This window comes from Camelus ferus, chromosome 18 (assembly GCF_009834535.1).
Source record: "Camelus ferus isolate YT-003-E chromosome 18, BCGSAC_Cfer_1.0, whole genome shotgun sequence".
In the NCBI taxonomy this organism is placed as follows: Eukaryota; Metazoa; Chordata; class Mammalia; order Artiodactyla; family Camelidae; genus Camelus; species Camelus ferus.
This window is the reverse complement of record NC_045713.1, coordinates 35,506,545-35,533,444: the sequence shown is the minus strand read 5'-3', so window position 1 is coordinate 35,533,444 and position 26,900 is coordinate 35,506,545. Positions and strand designations below refer to the sequence as shown.

The 26,900-nt window shown below is 47.9% G+C and overlaps 1 protein-coding gene across 1 annotated transcript in view; it reads left to right on the top strand.

The window, feature by feature from the left end:
• Positions 1-26,900, top strand: part of LOC102509479 (nodal modulator 1) — a 50,875-nt gene that overhangs the window by 16,940 nt on the left and 7,035 nt on the right. Inside the window, exons 11-27 of the mRNA XM_032460970.1 lie at positions 22-172; positions 4,373-4,547; positions 6,200-6,341; positions 7,313-7,444; positions 8,047-8,183; positions 9,716-9,803; positions 12,454-12,517; positions 13,092-13,187; positions 16,262-16,480; positions 16,570-16,652; positions 17,536-17,695; positions 17,841-17,967; positions 19,502-19,615; positions 20,489-20,616; positions 21,521-21,662; positions 25,438-25,521; positions 26,565-26,675. Of these exons, the coding sequence (XP_032316861.1) occupies positions 22-172; positions 4,373-4,547; positions 6,200-6,341; positions 7,313-7,444; positions 8,047-8,183; positions 9,716-9,803; positions 12,454-12,517; positions 13,092-13,187; positions 16,262-16,480; positions 16,570-16,652; positions 17,536-17,695; positions 17,841-17,967; positions 19,502-19,615; positions 20,489-20,616; positions 21,521-21,662; positions 25,438-25,521; positions 26,565-26,675 (2,153 nt within the window). The remainder of the gene's footprint in view (positions 1-21; positions 173-4,372; positions 4,548-6,199; positions 6,342-7,312; positions 7,445-8,046; positions 8,184-9,715; positions 9,804-12,453; positions 12,518-13,091; positions 13,188-16,261; positions 16,481-16,569; positions 16,653-17,535; positions 17,696-17,840; positions 17,968-19,501; positions 19,616-20,488; positions 20,617-21,520; positions 21,663-25,437; positions 25,522-26,564; positions 26,676-26,900) is intronic.

Sequence of the window (26,900 nt, the reverse complement as noted above, 5' to 3'; positions counted from 1 at the left end):
GCGTGTTTTTTTGTTTTACAGTCAAAACAAAAGCTGATGGCTCATTCCGTCTGGAGAACATAACAACTGGGACATACACCATCCATGCGCAGAAAGAGCACCTCTTCTTTGAAACCGTCACCATCAAAATCGCACCCAACACGCCTCAGCTGGCTGACATCATCGCCACAGGGTAAGGTGGTCGTGTGTGGGTCTGGAGGGGCTGGGGCTTGCGTTGGCAGCCAGGGGAGAACAAGACCGCCTTCCGTCTGGCTGTGCATTTCTGCCAAGGACCCCCATGCAGTCTCAGGCACCTGCTGGGATCCAGGCTGGCTTCTTTAGAAAGATCAGTGTTGAATCTTAAAACTGAAGATAATTGATGGATGCTCAAAGAAAATTGCCCTCCTTCAGAGTTAAAGTGTGTTTAAGTTAGAAAAAGATCTTTTGTGTCTGACTTCACATCTGTGGAGCCTTCCTTGGCTTAACTGGAAGGTGGTACAGCTGGTTGAGAAAGTTTGTAAGTTGCTCTGTAAGTTTCTCCTGCTTTGTTGTCCTCATTTACTGTGACTTGTGGGGGGACATCCCGGGGTGGGATTTCTATAGATTTATCATGTAGTGACTCCGTCTAATGCAGAGAACCCCGGCCTTGGAGTCAGAGCTCGGATCTCTCGCCTGTGTGTCACCTGTGGACGGGGGAGGCTGCCGTCTCTCTCCCAGGCAGCACTGGATGCTCGCTAGACAGAACCTCAACAGGGACGGGGCAGGATCTGCTTGGAGAGAGGCATCTCCGAGCAGCCCGATGTGGGTGGGAGCGCAGTGCTTGGTGCTGTTGGAGCATAAAGTACTGGGCGGACAAAGCGGGCAGATCTCAGAGAACCTCTTCACATCCCATCGGAAGGCGGGGTCTTTCTCCTCCAGGGAGAAAAGTCAAGGGGCCAGTGAACTGTCGTGTACATGGAGGTAACACGGTTAAATTTTTGTCTTCAGTGAGCCACTCTGGTGGTCTGGTGGAAGGAGACCTTGGGAGAGGCAAGGCAGAGGCTAAGGAGACACAAAAATAGAGTTGATGAGAGCCTGTCTTATGGGGAAGTCACGGACACATTGGAAAAGTATCTCGGTTCCCAGACTGCGGGGCTTTGACTGGGAGAGGAGCCAGTTAAGGACGAGGGTTCAGTTTTGGCTGCAGGGGTCTGTAGGCCCGCTAGGTGGCACTCTCCAGCAGGTGTGAGGATCGGTTGTAAACCTGCAGGTTAGGCAGCAGGCGGCAGCCAGAATCCTGAATATGTAAGAGCAGGTGGAATTAGATCAGTAGACTAGAAGTAGAATGTCAGCCTTCGAGGGGTGACCTCAGGAGAACCTGGGGCGGTGGGTTTTAGGAATGACCTCCCAACGGTCAGGCAGGTCCAGGAGCTGAGCCCTGAAAACATGCTTTATGTACTTGGTCAGTGAGGAGGCCGTGGTGACCATTTTCTGTAGGCAGGTGGCAGGGTCCAAGTCAGGGGTTCAGTGTCGAAAGGGAGGTGAGGAAGCAGATCATCCGTGGAATTTGGTACTGAGTCTGTCCTGGTGGAGCCTCAGACAGGAATTCCTGGACTTAAATGTTCCCTCCTCCTTTTCATAAACTGAGCAGCTGCTCCCGGTAAGGCACTATGATAGATGCTGAGTGTACAAAGTGAACCAAACTAACATTACAAAGGCGGGGCTGTCCTCTTATGGGGGAGACAAACTTGAGACGAGACATTTGTGATTGTAAATTATGGGGTATGCAGGGAAGAGATCAGGGTCTCTGAGGGGACTTCATTTAGAGTGGGAGCTGTGGAAGGCCTTCCTGGGTGGCTGAGACCTCCGGGAGGGCCAGAAGGTAGCTGAGTGAAGGACCTCACGGGCAGTGGGAGGAGTGTGCTCCAGGTCCTGGAGGGGACAAGGATGCTCCGTGGGGGACAGCCAGTATGGCTGGGGGCGTCCGTGGGGCTGGAGAGCTCCGTGACCTTGTAGCCATCTGGTGGAGATGAGCTTTCCCCAAATGCAGTGGGAAACCATTGAAGAGTTATCAGCAAGGGAGCCATGAGGATCTGGGCATTTAAGGATTTTTTTTTCTTTTTTTTCTCCTGACTGCTGTGTGAAGAATGGATCTGAGGGAAGCCAAATGGAGGGAGTAGATGGGAGGTGTGACAGTTGTCTGAAGGAGATGTGGTGACTGCTGGGACCTGGGACTAGGGTGCTGGTGGGGGAGGGAGCACGGAGGAGAGGTAGGTGGATTTGATTGGTAATACAGAGCTAGAATTCACAGGCCTCATGCTGTCAGAGCCCAGGTTTTTTATTTGAGCATCTGGGTAGATGGAGGAGGTACTAATCACAGAGATGGGGACATGCTTAATTTTATATTTATTTTCTTCTTTAAAGTGGATTGTTTGGGTCAAAGAAAGAAAAACCACATTTGTTGAGCATCTTTAGAAAAATTTATCATTTTCCTTCCAGCCCACATAGCACATTTGCCTTTTAATTCATTGATATTTCTTACTTTTTCTTTTTTTCCTTTTGGAAAAATTATTTCTTAATTTATTTGAAAAACAAACTCTGACTAACGTCCAAATGGCAATGAGAATATAGTTGTCTCACTATGCAGCAAAATTACTAACTCCTCTCCATAAATGTAGTAAATCCTGATGAAAGAATTATTGATACCAGTCAGTTTTGAGGCTCCAATGTATTAAAACACTCTCCTACCAGCTTTTTAGTTCTTTTTCTAAACTAAGTCAATATACATTTGAGGTCTAGGGTAACTGACCACTTCTCTTTAGTTGAGAATATGAGCTAAAAGAGATCGTATGATTAAAATATTTAAAATTCAGGCAAAGAGGCTCAACTTGGAAGAAATAAGGGACATCCCCCTGATGTATATACAAATCAAGAGACTACGGAAGGTCCTTGAAAATAATTCCATCGGGGTATGCCCGTCCTGTCCATCTCTGAAAGTGCACAGTAGGGAACCAAAAGGCATACCTCTGAGTCTAGATCAGGGGCTGGCACACTTTTTCTGTCAAGGGCCAGAGAATAAATATTTCAAACTTCATGGGTCCAAACGGTCTCTGGGAAAACCCAGCACAGTTCATAAATGAGTGGGTGTGGCTGTGTTCCAGGGGGACTCAGCGCACACTGATGTTTGAATCTCACGTCATTTTTATATGTCACGGAATAGCCGCCTTTTGATTTTTTTTTTCCTTTTAATCTTTTAAAAGTGTGAAGATAAAGGTGTGAAAACCATTCTAAGCTCATGGCCCCTCCCACAGCAGGTGGCGGGTGTGACCTGGTCCGAGGGCGATGTCATCTTGCCCCCAGCGGTCCAGCGTGAGCCCCCGTGGCCGGGCTGGTCCCTGCCCTCTAGAGAGAAGCAGCTGTGCTTCCATCACCCCCGGATCTCACACACGGCCTTCCACCGCTTTGCGATTCCCTCCATGGTCTTTCCTTTGCAGCAGAGAGGGTGTGCCATCACTAGTGCACCCCGTAATTATCCAACATTGAATCCAACGTTTCTTCTTCTCCTTCTGTCAGAAATAACAACTGATTTTTATCTAAAGTGATTCCCTTTAAGATTAGAAAATATAACCTTTAGGCAGTTGAAGAAACATTGTGGCCTCCAGCTGTGGTACCTTATTACACTGTAACACATCAGCTGACTAACAATGAAGACACCGGCCTTTGCTGGTCTTTATCAGTGAACGGATGCGCCTTTCATGTGCTCCTCGAGGTGCGCCTTGTAGCCCTTTACACTCTGCTCATCTGCAGTCTCCCGTCTGAGTCATTACCTTAATAGGGCTTTTCAATTATAAATTCTTTCTGTGGCTCCTAGCTCCTAAGGAGTTCAATTTTAGCTTCGCATTTTTTTTAACTTAATTACCGTTCCTATTCAGGTCTCTCAGATTGCTTTTATCCATGCATTATATATAATCACAGGCGAGGAAGGCGTCTTTGATAACCCTGCCTTGTTTTATCGCCTGGGTAATACCACGGTTTCTTAGGCAACTTACAGCTCTTGCTTTTAAGGACTAGTCCATGTTCTCAATTCGAGGCTGCTGCATCGTCAATGATCCAATTGCCTGAAACATTTTTATCATCCGCAGATTGTCTGAAAATCGCTTCTGCAGTGGGGGATGGCCAGCTGTCACCCAGAACACACAAACAGCCCCGCCCTGGGCCCTCGCTCTGCCTTTTCCGTTCTTTCCGAAGGTTGCTTTTACAACTGGGGTCATTTGGGCTGCCTTTCCGTCTCTTCATTAAGGTCAAACTGGTCTCAGGGACGAGGGCTGGAAGAGGCATGCGCAGTTCTGGTTGCTAAGTGCCTTTCCTGTGATGCCTGAGTTCTCATGTTGGCGTGAACGGTCCCTCGTTGCAGGTTCAGCGTCTGCGGCCAGATATCAATCATCCGCTTCCCTGACACTGTCAAGCAGATGAGTAAATACAAAGTTGTCCTGTCCTCTCAAGACAAGGACAAGTCTTTGGTCACTGTGGAGACAGATGCTCAGGGATCATTTTGTTTTAAAGCGAAACCAGGGACCTACAAAGTCCAGGTATGACGAGTTTTGTTCTGTTTAAGATATTTGAAAAAAAAAAAGCAAATATTTATAAAGGGTTAAATGGGGTCAGAGAAGGTGCATTTCCACTTCCAGCTTGTCGTTGTGAAATCTTTAGCTTTCTGCATGTCACAGTTAGTAGAGCAGACAGCAGCCAGCTTAGAAACAATGCAACATTCTTCCTCTTCTCGAGTCCCGATGCTTACGAGCGCTCAGTGTCAGGCTGCCGGTCACACCGCCACCTTCTCAGGTTCTGGCTGCTGTGGGACATCCTTGGGTCCCCAGAAGAGATCAGAGTGAACTCTTCCTTCACAGCAGCTCAGAAACTTCCACAGCGCAGGGCTTCTGGGCCCTGAAGCCACAGTGGAGTGTCCTTTTTCCTAATTGTAGATACTGGGCAGGCACTACCTGATTTCTCCACCCAGGCAGCTGGAGAAGCTGGAGACTCTGGCCTGTCGTGTCACTGCCAGGGTGAAGGCCTGAGCATGGGGTTGGGGGCAATAGGTAAGAGACCAGACAGGAGCAGAGGTCGGTCCAATGGCCCCGCGCCGAGACCATGTCTCAGTGGCTCTCAGGCTCTCGTCTAGCAAGTCAGCCTCTGCTTCTCCCTGGGGAAGAGCAGGGTTGGGGGGCGGGGGTTGCTGGAAGCGTCCTTCTAAGACAGCGTTTCCTCTAGGGCCGCCTGGATCTGCTCCGGGGAGATGGGGTGGGGGCACAGCCTTCTCCCTGCTTCCACAGACAGCATGCTGTGTAGGATGCCAGCTCCTTGTGACGGCCACATGGACAAGCCTTTGGAGTCCCTTTCAGAGGCACAATAAGGGACTTTTCCAAGGAAGGGCAATTCTGGAGGGTAATCTCTACTAGGGATGAAGAAGGCGACCACTGCCTCCTCTCCCAGTCTATCCTGGGAGCCTGAGGAAGGCATGCAGAAGAGAGGGGAGAAGAAATGACCCAGTTCCATGCTGGTTATCCATGTCACATCCACAAATTAATAGCTTATGTCACCAGTGACCTCCCTTCCTGCTAAAATCTGGAACAAGACAAGGATGCCCGCTCTCACTGTTTCTGTTCAATATAGTGTTGGAAGGCCTAGCCATAACAATCAGACAAGAAAAAGAAATAAAAGGGATCCAAATTGGAAAAGAGGTAAAAATGTCACTATATGTGGAAGACATGATACTATATATAGAAAACCCTACAGACTTCACCCAAAAATTACTAGAGCTGATTAAAGAATTTGGCAAGATAGCAGGATACAAGACTAACATACAGAAATCAGTTGCATTTCTTTACACTAACAATGAAATATCAGAAAAGGAAAGTAAAGAAACCGGTGACCTCAAGCCAGGAACAGGTCCTGGGACCTAGTATGGTTTCCACCAGGGTACACATGGTCTGTGACAGCTTCGTGTGCCCCGCTGTGCTTTTGTATACACGCTGCCACTGCTGAAGGCTGGTGTTTCATGGCTGATTAGAAGCATGTTTTCTTCACACAGGCTGTTTGCAGATTTGTTGTGATTATAAAACTTGGCTTAGGAGTGAACATTTGTCCTACAAAATCTGTTGAGCCTTAGGCTCAGGTGGTGCCCCAGAGGCCCGGGAGTGGCAGTCCTGATGCAGCCACTGACCTTTTCCCACGTGTCCCACAGGTGATGGTTCCTGAGGCGGAGACCAGAGCTGGGCTGACGTTGAAACCCCAGACGCTGCTTCTGGCTGTGACTGACAGGCCTGTGATGGATGTGGCCTTTGTGCAGTTTTTGGCATCAGTTTCTGGGAAAGTCTCTTGTTTGGGTAAGATGTCAATAGAAAGCAAGAACAGAGAGTTCAGAGCAGTCGGCAGGCAGAGGTGGGATTTCCGTGAGCTTTTCCTCGTCAAAGGGGAGAGTGGAAGCTGCTCCCGGGGAGTGGTGTCTGAGAGTCCATGTTGTGTACAGTTCTTCCTGAATAATCGTCACCATCACCAGAAACATTTCTCTTGGAGTATTTCTGCTTTGGCTCCCAAAAGAACGTGTGGGTTTCTTTTTTTTTCCCTCTGACTCTGAAGACGGGATTAGGTCCAGGTTTTAGTCCCAGCTCTGCCACTGACCAGTGTGAGACTAAGCATTAACTTGCCAGCCTCAGTTTTTCTCCTGTCAAATGGGACTGTTACTGCCCTCAGAAGGTTTTAATGATGCTTACATACGGTCATGTCATGAGGCAGTGTAGCACAATGGTTACATTCACAGACTCTGGAACCAGACTACATGGGTTTGAACCTTTGCTGTGTGATATGGGGTAAGTTACTTAACCACTCTGTGCTTTGAGTCCCTCTTCTGTAACACAGAGATGTTAATAGTACCTGCCTTACAGGGTTGTTATGAGGATCAAATAAGTTAGTGTATGTATAGCTGTTAGAAGTACCTGGAACACAGCAAGAGCCATATAAATCTAGTAAAATTACTATGTAAAATTATGATGATGATGATAAAGGGCCTAGTTCTGTACCTGGTATGAAGCGGGCATTCAGTCACGTTTCATCACCTTATCTTCCTCTGGCTCCTGTTGGTGCTCCATACATATTACTTCCCCTTGTTTGGTACGGATGACCTTCATGGGGAGAGACTCCTTAGAAGCAAGCAGATGCATGTTAGCTTTGAAGGAACGCTCCTGGCGCTGCCCCTCGGGAGCTGAGCGGTGGCAGGCAGCAGGCCGGGGGGGAGGGTTCGAATGGGTGCTGGGGCTCGAGAGGCAGTCCGATGAGGCCCCGCGTCTCTTCTCTGCAGACACCTGCGGTGACCTGCTGGTGACCCTGCAGTCCCTGAGTCGCCAGGGCGAGAAGCGGAGCCTGCAGCTCTCCGGCACCGTCAACTCCATGACTTTCACGTTTGACAATGTGCTGCCTGGAAAATACAAAAGTAAGAGCCGAAGGCGGCCTCTCGTGGCCTCACACCTCCCGTGTTTCTAAACTTTATGAAACCCGGCCCTCTAACTGTACCCCAGCTGCACAGCTTTACCCGGTTAACTCTCGTTTGCCCCTTGACCCTGAATGTGCATCGTTTAGCTTTGGGCAGTAACCCCGGAGTCGAGGCTCTGTGAACTGACTGCTACCTCATCAGGACGCCCCACACGCTGCGCCTCATGCCACTTCATTTCTTTCTTTCTGCCGGAAAAGAGTGTGAAATAATTCCACTCGTGTGTTCTGCCACCTGGCAGCTGGGCAAGCGTGGCAGGTTACTTGATCTCCTGAGAGTCAGTTTCTTCTTCTAGAACAGGCGCAATAGAACCTTCCTGCAGAACGTAGGGCTAATGGGATCCGGGTTGTCAAGCCCCTCGCGTGACGCCTGGGAGGCAGCAGTGCTGGCCAACTCCGGTGCTCTTCCCCCTGCCCCTCTCCAGAAGCTGCCTGTTGCCTGTATTTCTGCCCTGTCAGAGTTCAGCTTGGAGCTGCTGGCAGTGAATAGCTTATAAAGTGGTGTGCTCTGTGCCCACGTGTGTGTCTGCGTTGCATTCTTTCCAGTAAGCATCATGCATGAAGATTGGTGCTGGAAGAACAAGAGTCTGGAGGTGGAAGTTCTGGAGGACGACGTGTCCGCGATTGAGTTCCGGCAGACGGGCTACATGCTGAGATGTTCCCTTTCTCATGCCATCACTCTGGTATGTGTGGCTTGTGAGGAATCTTCTGTTTGGAAGGGCACTCGCCTTTTGGAGAGCGAGCAGGACTAGCGTGCTGAGAGTGTTATCGGCACAGTCAAGTTGGATTTCCTCTTCTGCCCCTCGACCCACCCACCTGCTGTGGAGAGAATCATCAGGAAGCATTTAAAGCCACGTAGTGCAAAGATGCCTTTATTAGGGAGAGGTCCTTGTCCTGGGTCCACATTAAATTCTAGCTTTGACTAGTGATTGGGGGAAGCCGCTGATGTAGTGCAAAGCACGTGGGCTCCATAGCCTTGGGCAAGTTCAGTGAATGTTTCTGAGCCTCAGTTTTCTCGTCTAAAATTGAGATCATAATCCTCACTCCCCAGGGCTGTAGTGAGGTTTAAGTAAACCTCTTCCATGTCTGAGGTTTTCCTGGCATGCACTGTTATTGATGAACGGTGCGACTGAGGACAGAGGTATTAGACAGGGTCTTATTCTCTTGTGGACTCTGTGGCTGGGTTAGCCGTGTATCTGGTGGGTTTCAGGAAGGGGAACACCTGTGTAGGCCCAGTCATGAACTTTATATGATTTTTTGACTTTAAGCAATGGTGGATGTCACTGTCAGGTCCCAGTGGAGGAACGGAGGCAAGTGGCAATTAAATGACTGCTTATGTGAGACACTAGAGGAACTGAAACTGGTGTCTCCAGTGCCAGTTGGATGCTGTAACTGCTCAACTACAGATGTTCAACAGACAGCTTTGTTACACGAGATGGGTCCATTGGTATCCAGTTGAGAATAAGTAATGGACATTTAGGAAATCATTCTGCCCCTTAATTCCGCTAGTGGGTTTCCATGTCCCCTAGACTAAGATCCATATTTGTTGACGATGGCCAGTAGTCCCTTCATTAACTCGCACCTTACCTCCTCCCACCCTCCGCCTTGCTCACTGGGCCCCCGCACACCAGCTGCCTCCAGTTCCACACCAGGCTTGTTGCCTCCTCTGGGCCTCTGCACGTGCTCTTCTCTCTGCCTGGGAGGCTGCATCTTCTCCAGAACTGAGCGTAGTTGCTCTTTCTCATCATTCAGGCTGCAGCCCTACTGCTACCTGCTCAGGAGGGGCCTGCCCTGAGGCCAAGCTGAAGAAGCCCCTACAGTGGAAGCCCCTTTCTGTTCTGCTCCCTGTTTATTTCCCTCTAAGCTCTGTTTCTTCCTGGCTGAACTCTTGCCGATTTCGTTGTTGACTACATGGATTTTCTCTCTTCCCATATTAGAATGTAAGCCCTCCCTGGAAACAGGAGCTGTGTCAGCAACCAAGGCCCAGCCATGGGTCTACTGCATAGCAGGTGCTCAATAAATGTTAGTTGATTGAATGAAAAAAAAGCACGTTTTTGTTGGAAGTTTTGGAAGGTTTTTAATTTTCCTGTGGCACCCAGCTGTTCAAATGATTAATGGGCAAAACAGATGACTGGTTCAGAAACACAAATATTATTAATCATCTGGGTGTCTCCATCTCCCCTAGTAATTCATTGTATTGGCTTTGGTCCCTTAGGAATTTTATCAGGATGGAAATGGACCTGAGAACGTGGGGATTTATAACCTCTCCAAAGGAGTCAACCGATTCTGCCTGTCCAAGCCTGGTGAGTCTGGGAGGATTGATGTGCTACGAGTTAGAGAAATGGAAAGGTACCAGAGGGTGGTTTTAAAGGCGACTTTTCCTACCTCAGTTCAATTTGCATCAAGCTATCAATTTTGGTTGTGGTTAGCATACTCGTTTCCTTTTTCTTTCTTCTGGAGGGAGCCACGTTTTTACCCAAAGAATTAGAGCTGGGGGTTGGCATGGGTTCCCCATCTCTTGGGTTTGAGTTGGGTCCAGACCACTGGGCCCTTTCACTTCTAAAAATATTACACCATCAGCCCATGACCTCTCCTGATGAATGATCTTTTTAGCATAAAGATTGGATCATCTCCCATCTTGCTTAAAATCTTTCAGTGGCTTCTCTCTCTGTTAACAACTTTATTGAGATGCAATTTGCAGACCATAAAATTCACCCACTTAAAATGAACAATACAATGATTTTTAGTAAATATACCACATTGTACAGCCATCATTATAATCCAGATTAGAACATTTTCATCACCTGAGTAATAACCTTCATGCATGTTTACAGTTAATCTCCATACCTAGCTCCAGGCAGCCAGTATTCCATTTTCTGTCTCTATGGGTTTGCCTTTTCTCAGACATTTCATATAATGAGATTACATAGTACTGGTATTTCTTCAGGCTCCTTTTACTTAGTATAGTATTTTTGATGTTCATCCAGGTTGTAGCAGGTATTAATAATTTGTTCCTTTTTATTGGTGAATAGTACTCCACTGCATGGATATGTAATTTAGTGTATCCATTCACCAAGTTGATAGGTATTTGACTTGTTTACAGTTTAAGGCTGTTACGAATAACGTTGTTATAAATATTTGTGTATAAGTCTTTGTGTGGACATCTATTGGGTAGATACCTAGAAAGAGAATCATATAATAAATATATGTTTAATTTTTAAAGAAACTGCTAAATTATTATCTAAAGAGGCTATATTTGCCATTTGTTGTTCCTATCAGCCATGCCCCCATGCCCGAGGGTTTCTGTTTTTCCACATCTTTACCGATGTTTGTGCCTGTCTGTCTTTTTTTCAGCCATCCTGGTGGGTGTAAAGTAGTATCTCATTGTAGTTTTATTTTGCATTTTCCTGATGAATAATTCAGTGACTTCTCTTGGTTCTCAAGGTAGAATACAGTTGTCCCCACTTAACCATGGTTTCACTTTCCACAGTTTGTTGCCTGTGGTCAACTGTGGTCCAAAAATATTAAATGGGAAATTCCAGAAATAAACAGTTCAGAAGTTTTAAATGGCATGGTTCTGAGTAGCATGATGAAATCTCTCACCATCCTGCTCCTGTCCAGCCCAGGAATGTGAATCATCCTTTTGTCTGGCATATCCATGCTGTGTACGTTACCTACCCATATTAGTGCAGGTGAAAACAAAACATATGCAGGGTTCGGTACTGTCTGCAGTTTCAGGCATCCACTGGGGGTCTTTGAATGTATATTTTGAGGATGTGGGGGACTACTATACAAAACCCTTAGTCAGACCTTGAGCTTCTGTACAATCTAGCTCTATCTGTTACTCTCTGCTCCAACCACTCTATCCTGTGTTTTATTAGGATGCCTTTGGCTGCAAGTAACAAAATCTGTACAAAAGAACCATCAACAAGTAGGGGTTAATTTGGCTCAGTAACAGAGTCGGGTAGCACATGGCTTCAGGCATGGGTCCAGCAGCTGGTAGATGTTAGTTTAGGGTTGGTGTCTCTGTGATTCTTTTAGTCCTGTCCCTTGTATGTTCTGCCCCTGTGTTTTCAGGGTGCCTACTGTTGTCCCAGGAAACCGGTTATGTTTAAGGCAGAAAGATGAGGAGAAGGGGCAGGCAAACATTTTTTGTGCCCCACTCTCCACCCAGCTCTGCTGCCCGCCCATCACTTCTTCGTTCAGCTATTACTTCCGCAGGGACGCTGGACCTCCAGTGTCATTGGGATCTCCCCGCTGTGCTCTTGCCATGTGGCTGTCAAACACTTCTCTCTCTCTCTGTAGATGTGAAGCCCCATCTGTTTTGTTCCTACTGTGTCCCCGCACCTGGCACAATACGTGGCCCAAGCAGGTGCTGGTGCTCTGTCAATATTTGTCGAATTAAGAACAAACAAAATGAATGGAGAAACCTCATCATTTTTTTCTATTAGTAACTGTACTGGGGCTTGATCCATGTGACAGAAACAGCAGAGGTTATTTGAACTAATTTCATGTTTCAGTTCGGTCACACAGCCAAAATGTCAGCTAATGCACATTTGGGAGAATTCAATGTTACACTTTGCTCCTTTCTGAAACTGTGCTCTTCTGGCAAATGGCATCATATGCCCTTAATCTGAGTGTTACCCTGCATGAGCTCATGGTGTAAAAAGTGTTTTCTGCAATCATTTCACAATTTTTTGGGCCTTCCCCTGCCCCATGCCCCCTTTGAGGAGTACTTGTAGGAAGGGACTTCATGAGCGGGCCTTTACGTGGATTGGGTCATCAGGAAGCCATCGTGGGCCACGGAAAAGGCATCTCTGACACCATATTGCACGTCTGTGATATGTTGTGAGTCTTCAAGTGAGAGGCACTGCCTTTGGATTTCAAATGTTGGAACTGCTCGGTGTAACTGATGCCCTTCTCTGAAAATGACTTTTGATTTCCTGGCTGCAGGCGTGTACAAGGTGACCCCTCGCTCCTGCCACCGGTTCGAGCAAGCATTCTACACCTATGACACGTAAGCTGGGTGCTGACCGCGCTGTGGGGCGTGTGTGCCTCCCGTGGAGGAGAGTCAGTGCCATTCTCCTCTTCAGTCATTTCTGAAAACAAAGGAGTTTTTTATGCCTTTTCTGGAAGTGGCAAGTTTAGGCACTGAAGAGAATTTCTAGATAAGGGCTTGTAGGCACGTGGGTCAATTACAGAGGAAACGAAGATAGGATCTCTTTCCTGAGAATTTTGTAAACCCAGGATGGAAGGCTGTGGTTTTGAAGTGGTTTGAATATCATGTGTGTTGAGTCCTCCAGCCCTTGCTGATGGGAATTCCTCAAGCTCAAGTCTAACCCTTTTTCAATTTTGACAAATGCTGGTGGGTTTTACTGGGAATTGGAGGTGTGCAGGTTCGGAGTGGAGAATCAGTTTACCCTCTAAGGCACTTGTGTGCATTCCAAGTGTTATTTCGTGCTGCGCTAACAACGATTTCAGGTAGTGTATTTCAGGGTCAGGAAGGTCGCCCATAAAGGGCGTTGCTTGTGATCCTTTGAGGACCATGAAGTGATGCTGCAGTGTTTTCTCTCCACTTCTCTGATTTATAGGTCTTCACCCAGTATCTTGACGTTGACAGCCATTCGCCACCACGTCCTTGGAACCATCACCACTGACAAGATGATGGATGTCACCGTGACCATCAAGTAAGGCTAGTGTTCCACGGTGGGACGTGGTGGGAGGGTGGTGGCCCCGGGCCGGGGGACTCCTGTCATACACGCTCTGAAAACCATTTTTGATTTGTTATCTCTGGGTGTGTATACAACAGGCCTTCCCTCTTACACTTATATGACACAGCCGTAAATTCACAACAGCCTTGATCCTTTCCTTTTATGATTCAGGAATTAGCTGTGGATGAGGAAGAGCCTTCTGACGGCTCGTTTCAGTGTCTTAAATTTCTGTTTGGCCTCTTTGCACCTCCTGTCTTTGCTAAGGGAAAAAAATCTCTGGTTTGTTCACTGTATTTCAAGTGTTTTAGCAAATTCTAAAGAATTGCCTGTTTTTCTTTAGATCCTCTCTCAGGATCTTTACATGAGACCCTGCCACCTTGTATGAGAAGGGTCACGAGTGAGTATGTGAAAGGCAGTCCCTCACGGAAGGTTGGGTTCATGTGAATGCCACCTTTGCGAGGAATTTTTTCAGTGTGGTGGGTGCACCTGACACTCTAATTTTCTCAAGAAATGAAAGAAAGCATTTTGACAACATGATTGTCTTTGTCAAAGAGAACGGAAATCTGAGTAACTTTCTCCCAGCCTGCCTTACTTGAAGTTGCCTTTCCAGCTATGTCTCCATCTTTCTGTCCACCTCCTTGTCATCTGTCCACCCGTGCAGAATATACTTATGGAGATTCCTCAGTGTTTAGGGCTCTGGGAGTAGGCGACAGCCCCTGCCCTCGTGGGACTTACAGTCTCATGGGGGAGACAGACAGTAAGTGATCCAAGAGTCACACGCAAAGCTGTAAAATTACAACTGCGATAAGTGCTTTGAATTCTGACTTTGGGGGGGTTTGGGGTCCATGCAGGAGAGACAGGCTGCTGGCGGCCAGCCCGTGTTACGGGTCTTAGCTTTGTCCCATGGACACTCTGACATATTTTAAGTAGAGGGACCACTTTTTTGTTTGTTTCAAAAAGGTCCCCCTGGCTGCTGAGTGGAGAACAGGTAGAAGGGATCCAAGAGTGGAAGTTGATTGAGGGAGGGGCAGAGGCTCATTCAGGGGTCCAGGTGGGAGATGATGGGGCTTCAGCCGGGCTGGTGGCAGTGGGGATGGAGAGATGTGGATGGATCGGACAGTGTTGAGGAGACTGAATTGATGGGATGTGGAGATAGGCTGACTCCGTCGGGTCAGGAAGGGAGAGGTGTCAGGGACAGCCCTGGGTTATTGACCGAATTGATGGGGTACATATTCACCAGGGGACGGGGTTTCTACGGGAAGGACTGGTTCAGTTTCTCCTGTTTCTTTGCCTGGTGCTGGAGCAATAATGTCTTTTTCTATTTTCCTGCTTGGAATGTGTGAATTACTGGTATGACTAGAAATTCATATCTTTACCAGTAGTGACTCCGTATTATGTTGTTTTTTGGTCTTTATTAAGTTTATTTTTGTAACTGCACAAGGGTTTTGTTTTGTTTGCTTGAGCTGAGGTTACATGAAACGCATCTTCAGCTGGACATGACCGGTGGGATCTGTAAAGGGGATCTTGGACTCCCCAGATCAAAACTGGACTCCTGGTGGTCTGTCACCCTCCACAGACCAAGTCTGTAGTCTCCCCTGTTTCAGAAACGGCAGCTCCATCTTTCTAGTTTGTCCCTGACTCTTCTTTCTCTTGCATCCCACACCCAACAAGTCCATCTGCAAGTCCTCAGCTGTACAATCCTCGGTATCCATGGGGAGTTGGTTCCAGGACCGCTGTGGTTACCCACATCCCAGGATGCTCAAGCCCCTTATAAGACGGAGTAGTATTTGCATGTAACCTATGCACATCTTTCCGTATACTTTAAATCATCTCTAGATTACTTTCAACGTCTAATACAATGTAAATGCTACGTAAATAGCTGTAAATACAATGTCACTGTTATGTAAATAGTTTCTGGCATGTGGCAAATTCAAGTTTTACTTCTTGGGATTTTCTGAAATTTTTTTCCCCCAAATATTTTCTATCTGCCGTTGTTTGAATCCTTGGATGTGGAACCCTCAGAAATGGAGGGCCAACTGTACATCCATCACCTGGCCCTTTCTTAACACTTAGCCTCTGTATGTTGGTTCGACCTACTGTTGTCTGGACCAGGTTGTTGCTACAGCTTCTTGTCTGGCCTCCCTTTTCTGGCTGTTGCTTCATAACAGTGTGTTGTTCATGCAGAAGTCAGAGTAATCTTTAACAGTAGAGATGCTGTCATTCCTCTGTTTAAAATTCCACTGGCTTTCCACCCCTCTAGGGTCCACACCAAGGTTTGCAAAGCCCTAGTCTGACACCTGATCTGACTCTTCCTGGGTCCCTCTGCCCAGGCCACCCTGGTCTCCTTGCTCTCTCGCAAGCACACCAAGGGAGCTGCCTCCAAGGCTCCAAGACTTTGCACTTGCTGCCCCCTTGCTGAGGCCCTCTTCACCAGAGCCACGTGGCTCCCTCTCTCCCTTCCTTCGAGTCGGCTCGGTGTCACCTTACCAGAAAGGCGCTGGCTGAGCCCCTAATGAAAGATAGCCCCTGACTCCCAGCTCTCCATCTTTCCATGCTGCTTTATTTTTCTCTATTGTACTTACCATCTGACGTCATTTTTCTCTTTTATTCTCTGCCTCGTCCACAGGGCATCCGGGTGTGGATCCCACAGGGATAGGGAATGCTGTCTGTCCTGTTCACAGTGTCCCCAGAGCCTGGTTCTCTAGCAGGGTATCTTCTCAATAAAGACTGAAAGAAAGACAGAGATGGTGGTGTGGAAAGAATCCCATGTCCTACGGGAAATCTCACAAGTTTCCTTCAAGGCACAAAGTCAGTGGTATTTCATGCCAGCCCAGATCTACCAGATACTGCCACCACAGCAAAGAAGTTCAGGTTTTTTTTTTTTTAACTATTAGTTTGTTCAAAACAGGAGAAGACTGTGCCACGGTTGGTGGCATTGTGAGGTGCTCGGTTTTTTAACTGATGGTCTCTGCTCGCAGAAACGTCCGATTCCCCGCAGCTGCGGGGATGAGGGGGCCTCACCTCCCGGGCTGCTCACCCTTTTCTCCCAGGTCTTCCATTGACAGTGAGCCCGCCCTGGTCCTCGGCCCCCTGAAGTCCGTGCAGGAGCTGCGGAGGGAGCAGCAGCTGGCGGGGATCGAGAGCCGCAGGCAGGAGAGGGAGAAGAACGGCGGGGAGGACGGCAGCGGGGGAAGGACCAAGCCCCCCGCGCAGGAGATGGTGGACGAGCTCCAGGGCCCCTTCTCCTACGACTTCTCTTACTGGGCACGGTGAGCGCTCTTGGGCTTTCCCTGCAGTGTCCTCTGTCCCAATACCCTTCCTGATGGGGAGCCCCACTGATGTATCTTAATGACTTTAGGTCCGGAGAGAAAATCACTGTCACACCCTCGTCTAAAGAGCTGCTCTTTTATCCTCCTTCCATGGAAGCCACCGTCAGTGGAGGTAAATGTCAACTCAGCCGATGACACACCTTTGCAGCAGGTCCTTTCCCTGCATTTAAAATTGTGGGCTGTGCTGTTGTTACAGTGAAACCGTCTTTGCAAGGCACCTTCAGTCCCCTTTGGCACATAGTTGTTACTGTTTGATGAGTCAGTGAATGAGTGATTGAACGGGCGAATGAATGAAAGGTCTAAATCAGTAAAAGTAACTTTCACTATGAGAACTGGGGTGTCTTTTTGGAAAAGGACTTGGTTTTCCTTGCTGTTTTCCAGTTGACACCAGGAGGTGGCAAAACCATCAGTTGCCAAAATGTCTGAAATGTCTTCATGTGTCTGAGCTGTTCCTGATGTTTGCTTTTTGGTCGGGGTGATGGGAGGGTCTTTCTGAGCCTGGATAACCAGAAGTGATTGCCACTGGAATGTTTAGGCTACCGGTAGCTTTTTCTGGCATTCTGGGTTCACTAAACCCTCAGCGTTTGCATGTTTGGAAAGAGAGTGTTGAAGACTGCAGGTGTCTGGCAGGCAGTCTGTCTGGGGCCGTCTTCCGTGCTGGGTCCTCTGAGGTCCAGCCGCACAGGTTGTCACCTGTGATGTCAGCTTGTCTCCTCACCTGTGGCCTGTGAGAGCCGAGGGAGAGGAAAGGGGAAACCCAGCCTTTGTTTGCCGTGCCTGCTAACATTCCTGGCAGCTGAACAAGGTCTTTTCATTGGTGGAGAGAGGCTTGGGCCATTGCAAGTATCGAGGATTCTGGTTATATTCAACCGCCTCCTCGCGCTAGTTCCAGTTTCTCAGTGTTCGGCCCTTCTTTAATGGGAAGCCCCAACCAGAAGGCTCCCTCCCCTCTGCCTCTAAGCCCTGTTCTTCTGTTTCTCTCTCCCCCTTTTTAGAAAGCTGCCCAGGGAAGCTGATTGAGATCCAGGGGAAAGCAGGCTTATTTCTAGAAGGTCAGATCCACCCAGAGCTGGAAGGAGTTGAGATTGTCATCAGTGAAAAGGGGGCAAGTTCACCCCTGATCACAGTCTTTACCGATGACAAAGGTGCCTATAGGTAAGTCTGTGACTAAGCAACATTTGCTTGGGACCAATCGGGGAGCCTCGGAGAGACACTGGGGAGCCAGGTTTCCTTGGGGCGGGTGATGCTTCCTGCAGGATCTGAAGCCAAGCCATCTCCAGCATTTCTTTCTTTTATCCAGCGTTGGGCCCCTGCATAGTGACCTGGAATATAGCGTGTCCTCACAGAAGGAGGGCTACGTTTTGACTGCAGTGGAAGGAACCATAGGAGACTTTAAGGCTTATGCCTTGGCAGGCGTGAGCTTTGAGGTAACACCGTATGTTTTTTAAAAAGCAGCTCTATGAGGCATAATAGACATACAGTAAACTGCACATAAAGTGTATAATTTGACAGTTTCGACGTGAAAACACCACCACAATCCAAGTAGTGGACACATTCATCACCCTCCAAAATTTCTTCATACCCTTGGTAATCCCTCCCTCCTGCCCCTCCCACCCGTCTGATCTGCCGTCTGTCACTGTAGGTCAGTTTGCATTTTCTAGAGTTTTATATAAATGGAATCATTCAGATCGTCCTCTTTTTCTGGCTTCTCTCACGTGGTGTCATTTGGAGAGCTGTTGCCTTTAGCTTGTGTGCATACCTTTTGGCAAGTATTTTAAGCTTTCATCTTCAACTCTGTTCTCTGTCGAAGGACGCAGAGTGTTCTTACAGTGGTATTTGATGTCTTTCTTTCTTCCCTCAGTCCTTCTTGGGAAGAAGCATGCTGTAGGATGTACGGCATGAGTCTGGAGATCCTTGAGAATGAATATTTTCAACCTAGAGGCCTGAGGAAAAGAAAGACAGATCACAGTCCATAATAAATGAAAATTCTATATTGCAGAATGCATTTTAAACCAAATTTAAAAATAGTCAAACTGGGAAGTGGGAAGAAATATCTATACCATAAATAATATCCCCAGTTTACAAGGAACTCCTAAAATTGATGAGAAAAAGACGGCCCAACAGAAAAAAGATAAACAAAGGATATGAAAGGCAATTCACAGAAGTCATACAAGTCACTAACAGACATACAGGAAAGTGCTCAGCTTCACTAGTGACTGGGGAAATGCAGAGGAAGTTACCATCGAAACGCTGGGTTAGATTTGCAATAATCAAGACGCTATCCCTTTTTTGGCGAGCATGTGTTTTCCCACGCATAGGTAAATTACAGAGCTGGAATGGTTACAGCCACCCTGGAGTGCAGTTTGGGAGTTTCTTTCTGAATTTCAAGTGCACACATCCAACAATTCCACTCGTAGGAACTGACTGTTCGGAAAAAGAGAAACACTTAAGCTCACAAAGAGACACACGCTCGGGGACATTCAGATCGTCTCTCTTTCTCCATCACAAAACTCCTGCTTGTTGTGGTTTGCCGACCTCTGCTGTAGAGTGAGACACAGCTGTTCCGAAACAGTGAGGCTGATCTGTGGGGACCGATAGGGGAGGGAAAACGGGGAAACGGCTGAGGGAGGAGAAAGCAAGTTACAGCTGCAGAATGGTACAGCTCTGTGGGCGCTTCTGTCTTACCTCCTAGCCTCGCCCCAACCCCACCACATCACTCACCAAGTCCGCCAGCAGTAGCCATAATGTTGATGACATTTGTGTGGGCATAGAGTAGTCTGAGGCTACACACCAAACTGTTAACATTGGTTACCCTGGAGATGAAGAACAGACCTTTTGTTCTCCCTTCCAGTGAATAACAATAGAAGAAAAACAGTCCATTAAGAATTACCTCTTGTGAAATATTCCCTTCATGGGTAATAGGAGTTAACCTTGCTCTGGGGTTCCTTTGTTGCCCCCCAGATAAAAGCTGAAGATGACCAGCCCCTCCCCGGGGTCCTCTTATCCCTCAGCGGTGGTGTGTTTCGTTCGAACCTCCTGACTCAGGACAATGGCATTCTGACCTTCTCAAACCTGGTAAGGTGTCCTGTAGTTTACTGCCCGCCTGTCTTCCCCAAGAGAGCCCGGGACACCTCGTGACTTGTGTACTGCTTGACAACGTGAGAACAGAAAACCAGCGTGGAGTGTTTTATGTTTCTTGGGGGACCAGACGTAATTAGAGGATTGCTCTCACCAGAACTTAACGCTGCCGATTCATGTTCCCTCCTGCACACATGTCTTGTTTTCTGGTTACCCACTTGTCACTGAGACAATGTAATTAATTACCCCGGCCACAGCGGCTCCTGGCTTGGGCGTCCCCTTGTTTCACCACAGGATTGTGTATAATAATGCCGAGTCTTGTTCGGTGGTGAGCTCGTGTTTCTCCTGCAAAGCACGCTCCCCGTGGTGGGAGGATAGCATCCATTTTTCCACTGGAGATCTAGATGAGGCCCTGAATGGTGGGGACTCAGGAGTGGCTACATCTCCTTGGCTACTTCGTCAGTCCTGGGAATAAAGTGACTGTCACAGGGATGTCGTAAACAGGCAGTGAGGTGTATGCTGTGCAGTGATGCACACACACCTTCAAATCTTCCTTCTCCTACTTATTTCTTGTGTCATCTCAAGCAACTTAACATGACCTCTCTGAGCCTCAGTTACTTCATTCGTAAAATTTAAAACTATGTCTAGCCCGAAGAGTTACTGTAGGCACACGATAATGACGGCTATATTAGAACTGTAGTTGCTGTCACCTTAACTATTTATTATAGCATTAGAGTTACCATTTCTGTCTGTCCTGGAAGCCCTGGTGCTCTTGGGGTCCGATTCTGGTCCATCACAACTTTAGCTGCCCCCTTTTAAGCCACATTGAGATCTGCAGCCGAGGCTCAGTTTGCGGTGGTCTCTCGGCAGAGCCCCGGCCAGTATTACTTCAAGCCCATGATGAAGGAGTTCCGCTTCGAGCCATCCTCACAAATGATTGAGGTGCAGGAGGGACAGAACTTGAAGATCACCATCACCGGCTACCGCACAGCCTACAGGTGAGCAGCCCCGCCCGCTCCCCTCTGTCCCCGGCCCCGGTTCACCTAGAAACCCACCCTGGTCTTCAGCGTGACTATTTGGAAGACAAGGGAAGTAAGAGACGAGGTCCACAGATTTTTAACTGCTGCTCTTTTGTTCAAACATCTCAAACTGTTGATCGAGTCACCAGGTTCCTATTTTGCAGTCAGCCTGTGAGAGCTCATTTAGTTCCTAAAAATTTCTATTTTTTAAAAAATGTTTGAAATGTGAGTTAAATTTTTGAAAGGAAGAAATGCATTCACTTGAGTACAACTTGAAAATGTTGAAAGAGTATATACAATGTGAAGTTTCCCTCCTTTCCTTGTCTCCCAGCTGCCTAGGTTTTCCAGTGTTTCTGAATACTTCCAGAGATGATTTATACAAATACTAGTATCATTTATACACACAGACACACGGACACGTATATTTATACACGTTTACAAAAGCACTTGAGGCAAAGATTGATTAATCAGAAGGAGCAAGTTTAGAAAAATGGACCATTTTCAGTTGAATATGAAGGTGGAATGAAAGGGGAAGCGATTTATTTTCATTTTATTGGATGCTTCGTTATTTAAAATAAAGGGTAACAGAAATATAATAAAGTGGAATAAAGTAAAAGCTTAGCCTTTTTAAATTACAATTTTCTGGAGCATCCCTTAAAATTTCAACAAGAAGAGAAATTGATGACAGCCTTCTGGCAGGAAGGCTCGATTTGCAAGTGCCATGGCCAGAACGGAACTGTCTGGGTCAGCTGGGGCACCGTCCTCCACTGAACTGTCTTGCACTGTAAATCGCTGGTAAGTGCAGGACACTTCCCTGAACTCTTTTGTGTGCTTCAGAAAACCACGAGAACGTCATGTTCTGTTTCTTGTCTTATCCCTCCAGTTGCTATGGTACAGTTTCTTCCTTAAATGGAGAACCAGAACAGGGTGTTGCCGTGGAAGCAGTGGGACAGAACGACTGCAGTATTTATGGAGAAGACACCGTGACAGATGAAGAAGGGAAGTTCAGGTTACGTGGATTGCTGGTGAGACTTTGGACCTGTTTCACTAGAGGATTTTTTCCTACTGATTCAGGGGTGTCTTGTGGTGCCCCCAAGACTGCTAGGAATGGGCTGGGCAAGAGGGTTAGGGGGATGTAGGGCTCTGGAACTCTTCCCAATCCCTGTCTTAGCCGACATGCTTACCTTTTATCTAGCTGACATACTGCATTGGGGTTTTGTGGCAAAATAAAGGTGGAAAACCATGGGTTTGACATACCTTTTGCCTAGCAGAAGGTTTTGGCTTAGGCCAGGGCTCTCAAACCCAATACCTGTAGAGCCAGAAGAACACTGTGAAAGGCTGGAGGAATCTGGGTGCACAGTAGGGAGTGGTGTGGACTGTGGTGCGGTGGAGAGGACGTAGCCCACGTGAGGGGGCAGCTACCACTCAGCTCCAGCTCTTCGTAGCCATGTGGGAAGATGGACTCTGGGTTGCCAGGCTGAGTTTATAAAAGAAATGAGAAATTCAGACTTTCATGTGAAAACTCTGGGTTTTCAGATGTTTATATCTAGTTACAAAGAAAAAAAAAAGAAACCCACAACTTCTTTGTGTGGGCCAAATAACCAACTGATCTGTCCTTTTGGTTTCTTGGCTGCAGCATTTGGTTCAGAATTTATGATGCTTTTTTCCCTTGGTTTTGATTTGTGCACCCATTCATTCATCTGCTCGTTCAGCAGACACTAAGTAGCAGTCACTAAGAGGGAATGTGGGTGGACTGGCACCCACTGGACTGGGCCACTTGGACCCGGGGTTTGGTCCCAGCTTTTTCAGATTCACAAACTGGCTGTTCTTATTTGGCCCCAGAGATAGTCATACACATCTTGGCAGAGGATTACTGTTTGCCCGAGTCATGTGAGCTAAGAGGCACGTCTGCTTGCCAGTTTACTTGGGCACTACCTTGGGGCCATGCTGTCCTTTCCCAGAGATAAGAATACTCACGTCCAGTGTCGGGCATGCCCACTCTCAGACATCGGGGTTCCTGGAAGTCAGGTCAGAAGGTTGCTCGGTGAACATGGAGCGGTCAAGCCGAGGGAGGAAGGTGGACTTAGGGGTGTCCTGGGGGCCGTGCTGAGGACTGAAGAACGTGTATTCTGCTGGCTTAGCTGGATGCACACTGACCCAGTGGGTGCCCTGTCCCCTCTGCCCACCGGTTTCCCTCTGCGGTGTCTTCTCATCAGATTCCGCGAGATGACAGTCATCCCACCACCACAGGAGTCTGGGCGGCGTTACCCCACACTCCCTCCTAGCTCTCCTCAGCCCCGTGGGAAGCCCTGCCCCTGTGGAGGTGCTGCCACCCCGACGTGCTCCATGGGGCCCCGGGACTGCCCTCTGCCATCCTCCAGGCCTGCTTTCCTTCCATGTAGCAGTGGTTCCGGCAGCCGGGGCCCCGGGAGAGGCAGTGAGTCCCTAAAAGCAGGTTCTCCATCTCATGCATTCAGTGCATTTTCATCTTTCGGTGGCTGCACAGATGCCTTTCTGCCTGGGTTTGAATCCTGCCTCTGTCTTTTCTTAGCCGTGTAAGGTCAGGCAAGTGTGTCATCCTTTCTGTGTCCGTCTCATCATCTGTAAAATGAGGATGAGAACAATGTCTTCCTTATGGGCTGGGCTGGCTGTGGGTATTAAGTGAGTTATTACACGTGAAATACACGGAGCAGCGCCTGCTGCACTGACTCAGTAAATGGTTAAAAAGCAGGAACAGACAGCACCGCCCCCTGTGGTGCTCCTCACCAGCACCCCCGCTTCTTCGGGCCGTGTGTGCAGCTTTTTTCGTTGTTAAGTCAGCAGCATGAGGAGGGCCCGGAGGCGCCTGTGCACTTCAGTCTGCCTCGCGCTAGGGTGAGCTCACCTCACTCTTACGAGTGCAAGCTTGCAGATTCAGGTCACCTTCTTGGTTCCCCCAGGGTCTTGCTGGTCCAGATGTGTTTTTCTAAACTCACCAACTTAACACATTTTATTTAATTAAACTGAATATAGTGTCCTTCCCCACTGCAGTAGATGTCCATTTTAACCGATGCTCCCCGGCACCCTCCTCCTGGTAACAGGTGTTAAGTCATTAGCACTTTCAGTGTTGTGGCAGCTCACACCTTCCACGGGCCAGGCCTTGGGTTCTGGAGGAAGAGCCTTGAATGTTTCTCATCAAGGGTTTGGACTGGGGTTTGCCAGTCTCCCAGAGGACGCCGGGCTGGAGATCCCTTGTTGAAGATTTCCTAAGGATTTCGACCCCCATCAGAATTCATTTCCCCAGGTGATCTTTCCGGGCAGTGTAGCTGTCAAGGCATTTGGGGTGAGACACTCCACCCCTACGTGCTGCCCCCAGAGGCTGAAGGTGCCTCCTCGAGTCAGCCGGCCAGGGGCAAGGAGTCGGGCGGGTTGCGATGGGAGCAGCCACCCTGTGGGCTCTGCCCAGCCTGGGGACAGGAGCCAGGGGGCAGTGCTCGCCCTTCCCAGCTTCAGCTGTGCTGCCTCTGCGTTTCTTCCCAGATAGCTACACACGTCTTTCCTTTCTGAGGCACAAACAGCTATTTTGAACTAAACCCAGTGCTGTCTGTCCTCACTGAGCTATAAAGCGGCTTAATACGTCTATTGGCGATCATAAACTTGAATGTTCTGTCTTTTTAAAGAATAACTGCTTTATTGTCTTTGTAAAGGTACCATGTGCTCATTATAAAATAGTTCAAGCAACATATCGAAAAGGACAATTTTGAAAGGGGGAGAAAAGTCACCCTTAAGCTACCACTTGGAAGGGCCCCTGGTTAACCTAAAGCGATCACCGTTCCCGATGCTGCTCTGCCTGCACGAAAGAAGGCTGCAGCGCACTGTTTAGGAGAGCAGAGCCGTGTTACTCACACCGACTTGCAAATAAATGATGACAGTCTCAGGGTTGCCCTCTTGGATGCACACAGTCACCTTTGACCTCAGCCCCGTGCTTTAGATCCTAAGGTGTCATCGGGTCCCGTGTGCTGTTGGTGATCGGAAATTGGTTGATTTAAGTGTTTTAAACCTTGCTAATATAAGTGATCTGTCACCTTTTGGGGACATGATGCAGATCTCTTTTTAAAATAAGCATGTAAGAAAAAAATAGTTCAGAAGTTTACAAACAGTGGGCTCATTTCTACTAGTAAAGCCTTGCTCCAAGCTGAATTTTATTTGATTTCTAGCCTTCCGAAAAACTTCCCTTTGAACTCATATATCTATCAGAGTTGCCACTAGCCAGCCCATACAGCAGTGTGATAAACAAACAAAAAACTTCATTTTTTCAAGACATTTCACCTCCCTCTATTGGGGAAAATTGTCAGAATGTGCTGGCTTTCTTAGAACAAAATACTGCTGTCTGCCAGAAAATTATCTGAGTAAATAGTGTACATCCTTCATGTGTACAATGTCAACAAAAAAGTTTTTTCTGAATAGTGACTTTTTTGGTAAACATGGTCTACGCCTATAAATTGGAGGAATAGAATAAAAAACATACAAAGAAGAAAAATGTTTTTTAAAAAAGAAAAAACAAATAAGAAGCCACATTTAATTTTCCTTGGGTAGAAGAAACTGAATGGTGTTTGAAGGAGTTGCAGAACTTCAGGGAAAAGTTTCTACATTGGGGTGCTTTTTAAAGGAACTCTTAAGAAGGTTAACAGGTGCAGTCTGGGCACTGAGGTGGGACGGGAAGGCCCCTGTCCTATGTGGGCCTGCAGGCAGAGCAGGCTCGGATCAGGTCTCACTCGACAGGACCCTTTCCCAAGATGTGACTCCTGCGTTTGTTTGCAGCCGGGATGTGAATACCACATTCAGCTCAAGGCAGAAGGCAACGACCACATCGAGCGGGCCCTCCCCCACCACCGGGTGATTGCGGTAAGGCACGGAGTTCTCCAGCGGAATCGGGGGCATGATTGCTTCCCTGATCAAAAAATCCCTTAGCACTCCTCTGGCTGCCTGCCTTTCATCTGCTGTGGGGGGGACTTTAAATCCTAATTAAGGGTCCTCTTAGAATAGTGTCATCTTCACAAGCAGCATCTTATGTGGGTTTTTAATGAACAGCATTGCTGTCAGGCATCCAGAGAAGAAATCTAAAGTGTTGTTTCCCCACTTCCCCTGCAAGCTCTGATCATTATTCTGCAAGTTAAGGATCCTAAGGCCTAAACAGCATTTCAAATCAAGGGAGGGTGATAAAGAGAGCATAGGCTTAATTGGTGTTAGGGCCTCCCGCTTTATTATATTCAGATGACCTTGTTTTTCCCACCAAGGACAGAGACTCTTGACCTTCAAGATCATGGCTTAACTAATTGATCCCTGAAGAGGCAGCCCTCCAGGTCCCAGGAAGTGGCTCTGGAGTCATTTGAAGTGGACTTTTTCCCTATGGAATAGGTCTCATTGCTAGACTAGTAAGAGGGCTTGGGTGGGACAAGAGGGTTGCCTCTTGGGGGCTTTACTGGGTGGCATTAGGCACGAGATTATGAGGGTTTGGGGTCGCAGGCAGTCATGTGGACTGTGGCCCGGCGATGTGAAAAGGTGACAGACGGGTCACATGCCCACCCAGAGGGGCAGCTGGGCTTGGCTCCTCCCATCGCTGCCAGGCAGGAGCATCTTCCCCTTTTTCCAAGAGATGCTAGGAGATCTGGCCTTTTTTACATGAGGTTCCTTTTTTAAAACTGTTGACAAGTAATTAAAACTTAGAAAAACAATACCGTGCTTGTCAAATAAAACGTGCCCGTGGGCAGGTGCGGCCCATCTCCTGTCAATGTGTGGCTGCAGACTGAGGCTGGCTTGAATGGCAAGCTTCGCCCACTTCATATGAAGCGAAGCGCACTAGGAAATAGCTCCCAGGACATCACACAGCGAGAGCAGAGGTCCCTCTTCCTGCTTTCTCATCCCCAGCCCTCCTTGTCTCCGCGTAGGTCGGGAATAACGACATCGATGATGTGAACATCATAGTTTTCCGGCAGATAAATCAATTTGACTTAAGTGGAAATGTGATCACCTCCTCCGAGTATCTTCCCACATTATGGGTAAGGCCAGCCTTTTCAGGTTCAAGTGCTCTGTTCTTTCTGACTTTGAAACAGGAGGGAGCGGGACACCTGGGCCTGCCTAGCACTTGCTGAGGGTTGAGGTTGAGATTTAAGACTCTTTAATCCCAGCGTGTATCTGGGAGGACGGTTGCTGATCTCTGGAGAGAAAAGATGTGGTGTGGTTTCACATGACTGTTTTGCCAGCAGTGTGTGTCTTTGGAAGCA